The sequence below is a fragment of the Oncorhynchus gorbuscha genome, linkage group LG09, assembly GCF_021184085.1.
Source record: "Oncorhynchus gorbuscha isolate QuinsamMale2020 ecotype Even-year linkage group LG09, OgorEven_v1.0, whole genome shotgun sequence".
Taxonomy (NCBI): domain Eukaryota; kingdom Metazoa; phylum Chordata; class Actinopteri; order Salmoniformes; family Salmonidae; genus Oncorhynchus; species Oncorhynchus gorbuscha.
The window spans coordinates 69,503,218-69,517,329 of NC_060181.1; the positions used below are offsets into that span (position 1 = coordinate 69,503,218).

The 14,112-nt window shown below is 40.8% G+C and overlaps 1 protein-coding gene across 1 annotated transcript in view; it reads left to right on the forward strand.

Annotated features, from left to right (window-relative positions):
- The window catches only part of lrp1bb (low density lipoprotein receptor-related protein 1Bb), a 433,776-nt gene that overhangs the window by 342,330 nt on the left and 77,334 nt on the right, over window positions 1-14,112 (forward strand). Inside the window, exons 45-52 of the mRNA XM_046364065.1 lie at window positions 2,034-2,159; window positions 3,057-3,185; window positions 5,346-5,465; window positions 6,680-6,793; window positions 7,113-7,262; window positions 7,586-7,708; window positions 10,240-10,359; window positions 11,082-11,210. Of these exons, the coding sequence (XP_046220021.1) occupies window positions 2,034-2,159; window positions 3,057-3,185; window positions 5,346-5,465; window positions 6,680-6,793; window positions 7,113-7,262; window positions 7,586-7,708; window positions 10,240-10,359; window positions 11,082-11,210 (1,011 nt within the window). The remainder of the gene's footprint in view (window positions 1-2,033; window positions 2,160-3,056; window positions 3,186-5,345; window positions 5,466-6,679; window positions 6,794-7,112; window positions 7,263-7,585; window positions 7,709-10,239; window positions 10,360-11,081; window positions 11,211-14,112) is intronic.

Consider the following 14,112-nt stretch of genomic DNA (forward strand, 5'->3'; position numbering starts at 1 on the left):
TTTTTGTAACCTTCCCAAGATCTGTGCCTTGACACAATACTGTCTCGGTCCTCTCTGGACAATTCCTTTGACCTCATGGCTTGGTTTTTGCTTTGACATGCACTGTCAACTGACCTTATATAGACAGGTGTGTGCCTTTCCAAATCATGTCCAATCAATTGAACTTTCCACAGGTGAACTCCAATCAATTTGTAGAAACATCTCAAGGATGATCAATGGAAACAGGATGAACTGGAGCTCAATTTCGAGTCTCATAGCAAAGGGGGCCGAATACTTATGTAAATACGTTTTTTATTTTTATAAACATTAGCTAAAATTTCTAAAAAGCTGTTTTCGCTTTGCCATTATAGGATATTATGTGTAGATTGCTGAGAATTTGTTTTATTTAATCCATTTTAGAATAAGGCTGTAATGTAATAAAATGTGGAAAAAGTCATTGGGTCTGAATACTTTCCAAGGCACTGTAATTGCTGAATAATAGGACATGTGGGAGATAAGAATATATCTATTAGTGTGAACAATGTTTGTTGGTGGTTTTTAGCTGTCATTGATAGATATGTGGACTAGATAGATTTGCTTGCATTTGTTTGTTTAATTTAGTTTGGGTGTCTTCTCTTTGCTATAGTTCTCCACTTAAACAAGTCACAGCAGTGTATTTATCTACCAGGGCTCCTTATAAATTACGATGGTCTTATTTAGCTGGGAAGAAACTAAACCTGGCAACTTAATGAATAAAAACATATCCTTGAGATGAAGAGGAGGGCTCTGAAGTGTTGCATATGTAAGAACTAGGACATTGGGAAAAGGACTTAAGGGCGTCCCAACGGCTTGACTCCCTCTGTGAGGATGCTGAGAGGTGCTTTTCCTTCTCGTTTTTTTCATCATCACAAATGATCGCAGACATCACCCTCTGACCTCTCCGTCTTGCCAAAGGGATGAGTAACAACTTGCAACGTTAAAGGAAAGAATACTGCTCTTTATTTCAAATGCCACGTAGCAGATACTTTTATCCAAAGTGACTTACAGTACAGTTAATGCATACATTTGTTGTACATGTATGGGATCCCTGCGTGGATTGTACCTACACGATTGCTACTGTCACACTCTCACATGTACCAACTGACCCCTGTTGTTCTCACCATAGTTTTCACTTCCTGGTTGTGAAATGTGAATTAAATGGTAGAATCTCAATCACATACTCCTCGCATCCTCTCTCCTTGCCTCTCAAAAACCATTCTGGGGAAGGGAGCCCTGGCTTCCTCATCCAATGGTTTTGAGAAGGAGGGGAGGAGAGAGGACGCAAGGTGTATGCAATTGAGATTCTTCCAATGTCTCCTTATCTTCATTAGTCTTCCTGTCTGTCTGTCTTTCTTGTCCCTCTGTAATCAGATGACTCCAACCTGAACCTGGGGGCTCTAGGAGCACTTCCAGGGGCTTGCTGAGTCATCACACACACACACGCACGCACGCACGCACGCACGCACGCACGCACACACACACACACACACACACACACACACACACACACACACACATCCCTTACACAGACACTGATGCGTGAATGGGTTTGAGGGAAGGGAAGGAAAGCTATGGTTCATTTGTCATGTATCTCTCCGGTGAGCGCTTGTGATGCTGGCACTTTATCGTTTCCCTTCTCTCTGCATCCCTTGCTCTTTCTTTATCAGGGAGGATGAGACCATACCTGCTTGTTCCTGTCACACTGACTGAGCTAATGCATCTTTTATGGTGGGCTGGTGGGAGCTGGGGGTTGTGACCATTGGCGTTGAAATAAACTCTATGCTATTTGAGATTTAGCTCTTAATAAACTGGTGACGTTTAGTTTATTGGTCTCTCAGCATTATTAAAGGTTCCTATAAACAGTTGATATTCAACATTCGGAATGGCTTTGACGTTACAATATAATGTAATAATTGTAACCTCACTTTGTCTTTTTGTCTTCTGTTATGTCTATAGCATCTATTGTTGGTCTTTGTTATGTCTATAATATCTCTGGTTGGCTGTGTGTTTTGCAGGTGAGCTGTCCCCATGTAGAGTCAATAACGGTGGCTGTGGTGACCTGTGTCTGTTGACCCCAGATGGAAGAGTCAACTGTAGTTGTCGGGGAGCACGTGTCTTATTAGATGACAACAAATGCATTTGTAAGCCATGACGTTTTGCCTTTTTAAACAGTCATACATTCATTCAATAACCTTGCAATTCTCACAACAAATATCTAGATTTTCAGATTGACAAAAAAAACTTCTGAGAGAAATGTTCCCTCTTCAGTTATTGTTACAGTTACACTTTTATTCACTGGCAAGGACAGGCCGTTTTAGGCAGTTGAACTACTTTAACAACTGAACAACTTACTTGAGAGGGAGAATATACACTGACTATATCAAACATTAGGAACACCTTCCTAATATTGAGTTGCACCGCCCCACACCTTTGCCCTCAGAACAGCCTCAATTTGTCGGGGCATGTAGTCTACAAGATGTCGAAAGTGTTCCACAGGGATGCTGGCCCATGTTGACTCCAATGCTTCCCACAGTTGTGTTAAGTTGACTGGATCTCCTTTGGGTGGTGGACCATTCTGGATACACATGGGAAATTGCAGAGTTGCAGTTCTTGACAAAAACCGGTGGGCCTGGAACCTACTACCATACCCTGTTCAAAAGCACATAAATATTTTGTCTTCCCCATTCACCCTCTGAATGGCACACATACACAATCCATGCCTCAATTGTCTCCAAGCTTAGAAATCCTTATTTAACCTGTCTCCTCCCCTTCCTCTACACTGATTGATGTGGATTTAACAAGTGGCATCAATAAGGGATCATAGTTTTCACCTGGATTCACCTGGTCAGTCTGTCATGTTTTGTATACTCAGTGTACAGTGTATGTACTTTTGACATCAAGGTCATATTGGTACTTTTACAGCTAAGCTTAGTGCAGCTTCTGAAAACTTTGAGACCACAGCTAAAACCATTATGGTGAGAGAATAAATCAACATTTGACTTGACTAAGCTAATTAAACAAGTTATCTACTTTTACAGCAGAGAATTCCTCCTGCAACATCCACACAGAGTTTGAATGCGGAAACGGCGAGTGCATCAACTATCAGTTCACGTGTGATGGAGTAGCTCACTGCAAAGACAAGTCAGATGAGAAAATGCAATATTGTGGTAAGCAATTCATCTTACTATATATTGTCATAGGCCCTCGACTTCGTCTTAGGTCTAGCAAAACCTGTGCCAATATATCCTCCAAACATAGGCTTCTCGTGCATTATCACTTAACTACATGCTAACAAGATAGCCTGGTCAAATACTATGTGCTGTAACCATCCATATGGCATGACAACAATAGCAGGGTTGGCTACAACATGGCCTGATCACTGACACCGATGAGACAGCCTATAGGGAGGAGGTCAGAGACCTGGCAGTGTGGTGCTAGGACAACAACCTCTCCATCAAAGCGAGCAAGACAAAGGAGATGATCTTGGACTACAGGAAAAGGAGGGCCGAACAGGCGCCCATTAACATCGATGGGGCTGTAGTGGAGTGGGTTGAGAGTTTCAAGTTCCTCAGTGTCAACATCACTAAGGAACTATCATGGTCCAAACACACCATGACAGTTGTGAAGAGGGCACGACAACACCTTTTCAAATCAAATGTATTTATATAGCCCTTCGTACATCAGCTGATATCTCAAAGTGCTGTACAGAAACCCAGCCTTAAACCCCAAACAGCAAGCAATGCAGGTGTTGAAGCACGTTGGCTAGGAAAAACTCCCTAGAAAGGCCAAAACCTCGGAAGAAACCTAGAGAGGAACCAGGCTATGAGGGGTGGCCAGTCCTCTTCTGGCTGTGCCGGGTGGAGATTATAACAGAACATGGCCAAGATGTTCAAATGTTCATAAATGACCAGCATGGTTAAATAATAGGTCTGGGACAGGTAGCACGTCCGGTGAACAGGTTTCCTCCTCAGGAGACTTGGCATGGGTCCCAATATCCTCAAAATGTTATACAGCTGCACCATCGAGGGCATCCTGAACGGTTGCATCAATGCCTGGTATGGCAACTGCTCGGCATCCGCCCTTAAGGCACTACAGACGGATCATAGCTATGTACAGCCCAATGCATCACTGGGGCAGAGCTTCCTACAATCCATGACCCAAGTCATAGACTCTTCTCTCTGCTACCACACGACAAGTGTTACCGGAGTGTCAAGTTTCGGTCCAAAAGGTTCCTTAACAGCTTCTACCTCCAAGCTATGAGACTGCTGAACAGTTAATCAAATGACCAACCGGACTATTTACATTGACCCCCCCACCCCCTACTCGCTGTTTATTATCTATGAGTAGCCACTTTACCCCGACCTACAGTACATGTACAAATGACCTCGACTAACCTATACCACCAACCATTGACTCCGTACCAGTACCCCCTGCATATAGCCTCATTATTGTTATGTAATTTGATTGTGTTTTTATTCAATATTTTACTTTAGTTTATTTAGTAAATGTTTTCTTAACTCTATTTATTGAACTGCATTGTTGGTTAAGGGCTTGTAAGTAAGCATTTCACGGTAAGGTCTACAGCTGTTGTATTCGGCGCATGTGACAAATAAAATTTGATTTATGGTTGTCGTTATGATTTATGGTTGTTGTTATGACAACCATATACTCTTAGGAAAAACATGTATTTTGATTAATTTATTCATACAATTTCCTCCTTCCACAAGATATAGTCCCAACACAAATCTAGGGTTGCTACCCAAGTTGACTGGTCGTTCGTTCAATCGGTTCGGTTGCTGGTGACGTGACCCAGTCATTGAGTCTTTCTGTTCTGTATCTATGGACGCGACCCAGTCGTTCGTTCTAAATGTTCTATTGCTATACTGGCTGACCGTTCTTATCCCTTGCTTGCTTGCTAGCCAACTACAGCTAGAAAAAAGGGTTCCAAAAGGGTTCTTCGTCTGTCCTCATAGGCAAAAATGTTTTGGTTCCAGGGAGAACTATTTTGGGTGCATTTTGAACCCGCTGTGGAAAGGTTCCTACATGGAACCCAAATGTATTCTACTTGGAAACAAAATTATTCTACCTGGAACCAAAAAGGGTTCTTTAAAGGGTTATCCTATGGGGACAGCAGAAGAACCATTATAGGTTCTAGATAGACCCTCTTTTCTTCTAAGAGTGTAGAAAAATTGGCTAGAGCACATACAGTGTGGGACTCTGCCAGTTGTAGTCTAGAAGACGTCATGTGAAGAAAGTGACAGTAGCCCAAGGACTACCATTAGCATTTCCTTTCAAAGTGAACATATTGTGTTTTGTCATTTCACCAGACAACAGGATTTGTAGGAGAGGCTTCAGGGCATGCTACAACCAGCGCTGTGTGGCCAACAGTCGTTTTTGCGATGGGGTCGATGACTGTGGGGATAACTCAGACGAGGCCTTCTGTAACAGTGAGTATGGATAGACTGCTTAATCTCCCAGTCAATCCTGATACCTCAGAAGGCAGGTCCCTCTCTGCTTACGTGGGTGGTTGCGTGTGTGTGTGTGCAGCACTGCAGGCTCCACACTGGGCTAAGCCCATCTCTTTAATGAGCACCAACATCACATACCAAGGATACCACATACCACATACATACCAATCCTCAGAGACAGAAGGGGAGGACGCTCACTCTTCGTGTTGTCATTTTCGTCATCATCTTCTACAAAATGATAAGTAATCATGCAAAGATAGCCCATAATCTCCAATATTTATCATTGCTACTCAAATCAAGTGGTATTCAAAATCCAATTAGCTGTTATGTTTGCTATTTTTGTTTTTTTTGTTTCTGGGGCTGTGATTCAGCAGTTGGCCCAGAGGAAAACAAACCTAGCACTGTTTAGCAGGAACTTAATGTTCTTTAAACCTGAAACAAGACAATTAAGAGAGTCTGTGAGGCAGCAGTTCTCTAAAGATGGATTAAGCTTTCCAGGACTGTGAAATCAGGCACATCTAGCTGTAATGTATCTCAACGCATGCAGTCGGTTCAGTTATTAATGGTAAATAATCAACAATACCCCTGTTAAAACATGTAATTATATGCATCTAAATGAATAGACCAAAGTAAATTGAGCAAGAAAACCCCTTCTCTTCACTAGATCTATCAAAGATAATGTCTTAGTATCTAATGTGCAGTGGTTAATTAGTAAGGCTCATAATAACAGACCATAAATGGCTTTCCCATAAACTAAATGATCATAAATCAATTCTGAAATTATCATGTTTTTAGATGACTCGTGTTTTTATTTTTATTTGCTTTGAACTCATTCGCGTGCACACTCTCTCTCTCTCACTCACTCTCTCACACACACACACACACACACACACACACACACACACACACACACACACACACACACACACACACACACACACACACACACACACACACACACACACACACACACACACACACACACACACACACACACACACACACACACACACACACACACATATATATATACCCCTGACATCCTCCCTATCCTAGATATTCTCCCTGAACCTGATGATAAACACTACTGAGTCATCTACCTGGTTCACACTATTAAGTGCTCTCTACCTCCCTGATGATTTAGCATCGGGCCTTTTTGAAGTGTTAATTTCCCTTTCCCACTATCCCCTCAGATGTCACGTGCGTGTCGTCTGAATCATCCTGCCAAGATGGGAGCTGTATCACCGGCTCAGCCTGGTGTAACCAGGTCATTGACTGTGCTGATGCCTCAGATGAAAAGAACTGCAGTAAGTTAAGCCTTGTCAAGGTGTGGTGTGTGATGATCCAAAGAAGTGTTAGTTTGCAAACATGGTAGCCTGCTATCACCATTGATGGATCACTTGGGTTCAGTCATCCAGCATAATCCAGACTATATTTACAGTCTTATTACACAGGTAAAATAGCAAATTAATGTACAGTGTTAACTCGACTTTATCTGTTTATACCTTATCCATCCAAATTTGTAAGTCGCTCTGGATAAGAGTGTCTGCTAAATGACTTAAATGTAAATGTAAGTGTTGCGGATTTGTAGTAGCTAATGTTTAGCTAGCTAATGTTTTTGTGTAGACCACACAGACTGCTCTGACTTCTACAAACTGGGGGTAAAAGAGAGAGTCTTCATTAGCTGTAACTCCACCTCACTGTGTATCCACCCCTCCTGGATCTGTGATGGAGCCAACGACTGTGGAGATTACGCAGATGAGACCAACTGCCAGGGTGAGTCTCTCCTCTTCTCTCCTCTCGTCACGTCTCCTCTCATCACCTCTCTCGTCTCGTGTCCTCTCCTCTCTTCTCATCTCTCCTCCTCTCTCCATGCTCTCTGCTTAGGGAAGACAGATTGAGGAAGTCCGCTTCAATTAGAGAAGAGTTAGAGAAAATCATAAAACATAAATATGATTTCCTGAAGTGATTAGGCGAGACAGAATTAGGGATTCGCAGAGAGCTTAGGGAAAAGATAATGACCTGAATCATTACTGAATCACCACTGAATCACCGCTAACACCCAGATGACTATTCCCTTCCATTGTTGTCTGCCCTAGTTTCCCATGGGCAGAAATGTGAAGAGGGCCATTTCGCCTGCCCAAGCGGTAACTGTATCTCCAGTGTGTGGCTGTGTGATGGACAGAAGGACTGTGAGGATGGGGCAGATGAATTTCAGTGTGGTAAGGCTTTGCTATGTTGATGGTCCATTACATTACAAAGAGTTTCTAAGACAGCTTGTCTGAATGACTTAAAGACAGCTATTGAAGCCACAAATCCAGTGTATTAATATGGACAGAAAGACTGTGCTGACTTGGCCAATGAAGTTTAGTTCAGTAAGGGCTTGCTATGTTTATAAGACTATGTGGGCAGCGACATTACATTCCACTACAAAGAGACCATTTATTATTGGGCTTGTCTGAGTGACTTCTAGACAACCACAGGAAGCCACAAATCCAGTGTTAGTCATGACAAATCAGTAATGATTAGAGTTAATTGTACAGTACGTCACAGAGCCATGTCTCTTCGACACATTCTATTGTGCATCCTCATTGTGTGTTTAATTGCATTTCCAAGCTGTCTGCTAACCTACTGGGTGTTGTAGAGAGAGTTTATCTCCAGCCTCGATATTCAAATATAGTCACTTAAAAAGGACACAGCGTGTTTTTCTTTCCTGGCATTGAATTATCATATTCTACCTTTGTGTGTAACTATTAATTCATTAGCCATCAGTCGTTATGAGTTGTTATCAGAGATGGAAACATGTGCGTTCACTGAAAAGTGACTGATATCTGAAAGGATCACGTGGAATGTTCCTTTCCACATAGAACCCTTTTACCAACTCTCACCAGGGAAGAGAAGAACACTTCTCGCCCACCTCTATGATCATCTTTAATGAATGCATAACTTACCATGACAAAGTAAAGGACTTTCCAATTAGATAGCTAGAGCATAACTGAGTCATGGTCTGGGTAAATATGCTATCAAACCAATTACTTATTCATGTACACCAAACATATCATTGCTTCTGTCATCAAAGTGAAGAAAAAGGATCTTCCAAGAGCGTTTGAGTGCCACTGAGGTGTTAATACATATGCTCAACTCACCTCTGTCAGAGTTAGGCTTCAGATTAATAAATGCACTGAACTACTGAGGAATTCATTCATTTTGATACAATGGCCCACACAAATAACACTATCATATGTGTTAACTGTCTTGAAGAGTAAGATCATGCTTGTTTGTTGAAGTGAAATAAATTACAGTAAATTGTCTAAATCAAGGGAAGAATACGGTTTGGTAATCGTATTTAATGAATTACATGTTAACTGGATGACTCATAGGATACCATTTCATCTAACATGATTCTGTGTACCATCAAAGGAGTGAAGAACATGTTCCCATTCATTTAGTTAAGTGCTTCATTATTGTTTGAATTTATTTGGTATCGAGAATCAAAAATGTACCGTAGCTCCTTTCAAAGCTGAGCAGAATGATGCTGCTGTCTGAATGGCATTCAGTCTGTTAGATGTTTAGATTTGGCATTCCCAGGACAAATCGAAGATATTCCAATTTCACTAAGTTAATTACCTTATAAAAAGCCAATGATATTGATAAATTACAGTAAAGGAAAACAGTTTGAAGAAAATGTCATTTTCACTGGTAATCCAAAATCTCACAACTGATTAGATGAAATACTTATCATTGTAAAACGTCTCATAAGCTTTCCCAGTACAGTGAAATACCATGGAAGCCTAAGATATGAAATATTAGCATCTCTTCTAAACTGAATGGACCTTTGCGAGACTGAGAGAGACAGAGGCACTGGATCTAGGAGGGTGGTTCTGTGACGTTAAATGCACCGATATGAAGATATTTGTTCCTATCTGTATCTCCATCTGTGATTATCCTGTTCAACAGTATAAGACTTATTTTTGATTTACAGCATGTAAATCAATTTGACCTTGATACGAAAAGCATATATGATCTATGAATAGACACCAGACATGGTGCATGCATATATACTTATTTTCAAATAATGTGGCAAATCAGCAACTTATTTCAAAATACATTATTTTATATACCTCTAGGACCGAACGGACCTAGGTTCAAATGCATGGAGTATTGAAATAATTGTATTTTTCTGTGTATTTTAGTATTTTCAAATACATGCCAATACTTTCTAAGTGTATTTCCAAATACATCGCAATATTCAACTACTTGTCTTTTCAAAGAATTTGTGTGCAATTTGTATGTTACGAATTTGTTACACACTTGTTACGATTTTGTTCCGGATAAATGACTAAAATGTCATTATTTCAGTAGGGAGTACATTTTCAAATCATAGACCCTTTTGGCAATATTTGTTATTCTTCACGTTTTTGCATTATGCAAACCTCCAGCCATTTGATTTAGAAAATAAAAACATAAATGTAAATGGGTTTTTTTCTTTTCACATTTGTAACCAGTCGGCTCTCCTTAAAACCCCTACAGATGTTTTATACTAAAAACTGAAGAAGAGAAAGCACAACGTCTTCTAATTGGCTCCAAGGCCAATAACCCACTCTGAAAATAGAAAGGCTAAGGGGCAAATGAGGAAAGTGTGCTTTGATTGAAAAGAACTAGGCGACTTCTACTACAGTGTGTTGTTTTTGTCTTTTTCTTTCACTTAAGTGTTTAGATTTATGGTCTTGGGAATGTGCTGTTTCTCCCCTAGACTCCTCTTGCCTGTGGAACCAGTTTGCCTGCTCTAAGAACAAGTGCATCGCCAAGCAGTGGCTGTGTGATGGAGAGAACGACTGTGAGGACGGACTGGATGAGAGTGTGCAGATCTGTGGTAAGTACCCACGGTCATGTGGCAATACTTTGTGTGAAGGCAACATGTATCTCAAACATGCGGTTTGAGACCAGTCTGACAACCTGATTGCAACATTGTAGAACATTGTTTTGAGACCAGTTGTAGACCTTTGAGTTTTAGACTAGGCTATTGAAATTATGTACAGAAATGAAATTAAAGAGATTAAAAATACTTTGACGACGTGGTGAGGGAAAATTGATTTTTCATCATTATGGCCAAGAGGCACAGCAATTTCACAGCATAAATGAGATGTTACAATAATTAATTTCTCCATAAACAGAAATAATCATACAACAATAAATAGAAAATGTTTGCTGGGAACAGTGGTATAATTGGATTGTAATAGAAATGTCAAGGCAATATTAATGAAATAGCCCTAAACCTTTCCCTACACTATTGCAATCGAAATAAAGAAAGTACATTTTAACCAGACAAGCATTATTGAGCAAATGTACTTCAGTTTATTTTCACAGAATGAGGATTTTCATTAATTGCTTTGTATTGTCTCTGAGGCCACATAAAACGTAACAGATCTTATACGATATTGGCCTATGCTTGAATGTAAGTGGCAAGAAGGGAATGGATATTATAATATATCCATTCTACTTTTTAACTCACCATTGTCTTAGGATATAGTTCAGCTTAGTACATTATGCAGTTTGCTTGACCTTTCCCCTCTTTCCCCCTATTTGCCCCCTCAGGTTTGGTGACGTGTGCTCCAGGGTTATTCAGCTGCCCTGGGTCCTATGCCTGTGTCCCCAAACACTGGCTCTGTGACGGGGAGAGAGACTGTCCTGATGGCAGTGACGAACTGGCTGCAGCTGGATGTGGTAAATTTGCAATGGCCCCCCATATTAATTTTAGATAGAGCCACAAACAACACTATCTTTACTATCTGTTAGATGACAACAAAAGATCACTCCATGTCAATGTTGATTGGGTAACACTTGACATTGTTTTCCCTGTTACTACACAGTAATAACTGTAGTAAAAGCATAGTAGTTAAATGGGTAATTGTGTGTAATTACATGTTAATAAGGTTGTAGCACAATCAGTTATTACACAATTGGAACAGGGATTTTTTCACTTGCTGAAGGTTTTTCCACATGTTTAATTACTGATGTCATTACATATATACTTGTTCTACTATGTAAGTAATGTTTTGTAATAACACATTTCAAAGACACGTGCGAATACCATGTTAATAACTCAACCCAAAATATGTCCTTGTTACATGTAACTACAAGGTGCCAATAGCATCAAATCCACATGTAATACCAGGATTAATAAATAGGCTAGGACCTGGTAACACCATTTTGTATACATCTGGCCCTTCTTTGGACACTGTGCTAACAAACCTCCAAACGAGCTTCAACGCCATACAACACTCCTTCCATGGCCTCCAACTGCTTTTAAATGCTAGTAAAACTAAATGCATGCTCTTCAACCAATTGCTGCCCGCACCCTCCCACCCGACTAGCGTCACTGCTCTGGACGGTTCTGACCTGGAATATGTGGACAACTACAAATACCTAGGTGTCTAGTTAGACTGTAAACTCTCCTTCCAGACTCACATTAAGCATCTCCAATCCAAAATTAAATCTAGAATCGGCTTCCTATTTCGCAACAAAGCCACCTTTACTCATGCCGCCAAACATACGCTCGTAAAACTGACTATCCTACCGATCCTTTACTTCGGCGATGTCATTTACAAAATAGCCCCCAACACTCAGCAAACTGGATGTGGTCTATCACAGTGCCATCCGCTTTATCACCAAAGGCCCATATACTACCCACCACTGCAACCTATATGCTCTCGTTGGCTGGCCCTCACTACATATCCGTCGCCAAACCCACTGGCTCCAGGTCATCTTTGCTAGGTAATTCCCCACCTAATCTCAGCTCACTGGTCACCATAGCAACACCCACCCGTAGCACGCGCTCCAGCAGGTACAGTTGAAGTCGGAAGTTTACATACGATTCAGATTCAAGTCGATTAGGACATCTACTTTCTGCATGACAAGTAATTTTTCCAACAATTGTTTATAGATTATTTCACTTATAATTCACTGTATCACAATTCCAGTGGGTCAGAAGTGTACATACACTCAGTTGACTATGCCATTAAACAGCTTGGAAAATTCCAGAAAATGATGCCATGGCTTTAGAAGCTTCTGCTAGGCTAATTGACATCATTTGAGTCAATTGGAGGTGTACCTGTGGATGTATTTCAAGGCCTACCTTCAAACTCAGTGCCTCTTTGCTTGACATCATGGGAAAATCTAACAAAATCAGCCAAGACCTCAGAAATAAAATTGTAGACCTCCACAAGTCTGGTTCATCCTTGGGAGCAATTTCCAAATGCCTGAAGGTACCACGTTCATCGATACAAACAATACTACGCAAATATAAATGCCATGGGACCACGCAGCCGTCATACCGCTCAGAAAGGAGATGCGTTCTGTCTCCTAGAGATGAACGTACTTTGGTGTGAAAAGTGCAAATCAATCCCAGAACAACAGCAAAGGACCTTGTGAAGATGCTGGAGGAAACAGGTACAAAATTATCCATATCCACAGTCAAATGAGTCCAATATTGACATAACCTGAAAGGCCACTCGGCAAGGAAGAAGCCAGTGCTCCAAAACCGCCATAAAAAAGCCAGACTACGGTTTGCAATTGCACATGGTGACAAAGATTGTACTTTTTGGAGAAATGTCCTCTGGTCTGATGAAAGGAAAATATGTAACGGTGTTCGTCTGTTGAATGAAGAGAGTCGGACCGAAATGCAGCGTGTTGGTTACTCATGCCTTTAATGAATTTATAACGCGTTACATGAAATAACTGAAACTAAATACAAAAACAACAGAACGGAACGTGAAACTAATTACAGCCTATCTGGTGACTAAAACACAGAGACAGGTACAAACACCCACGAAATACAAAGCGAAAGTCAGGCTGTCTAAATACTGTTCCCAATCAGAGACAACGACAAGCACCTGACTCTGATTGAGAATCGCCTCAGGCAGCCAAGCCTAACAACACCCCTAATCAGCCGCGATCCCAAATAATACAAACCCCAATACGAATACAACATATAAACCCATGTCACACCCTGGCCTACCCAAACATATAACAAAAACACAAAATACAATGACCAAGGCGTGACAAAATAGAACTGTTTGGCCATAATGACCATAGTTATGTTTGGAGGAAAAAAGGGGAGGCTTGCAAGATAACTTCCAAAGTTATGGCAAAATGGCTTAAGGACAACAAAGTCAACGTATTAGAGTGGCCATCGCAAAGCCCTGACCTCAATCCTATAGAAAATTTGTGGGCAGAACTGAAAAAGCGTGTGCGAGCAAGGAAGCCTACAAACCTGACTCAGTTACACCAGCTCTGTCAGGAGGAATGGGCAAAAATTCACCCAACTTATTGTGGAAAGCTTGTGGAAGGCTACCCGAAATGTTTGACCCAAGTTAAACAATTTAAAGGCAATGCTACCAAATACTAATTGAGTGTATGTAAACTTCTGACCCACTGAGAATGTGATGAAAGAAATCAAATCTGAAATAAATCATTCTCTCTACTACTATTCTGACATTTCACATTCTTAAAATAAAGTGGTGATCCTAACTGACCTAAGACAGGGAATTTTACTAGGATTAGATATCAGCAATTGTGAAAAACTGAGTTTAAATGTATTTGGCTAAGGTGTATGTAAACTTCCGAC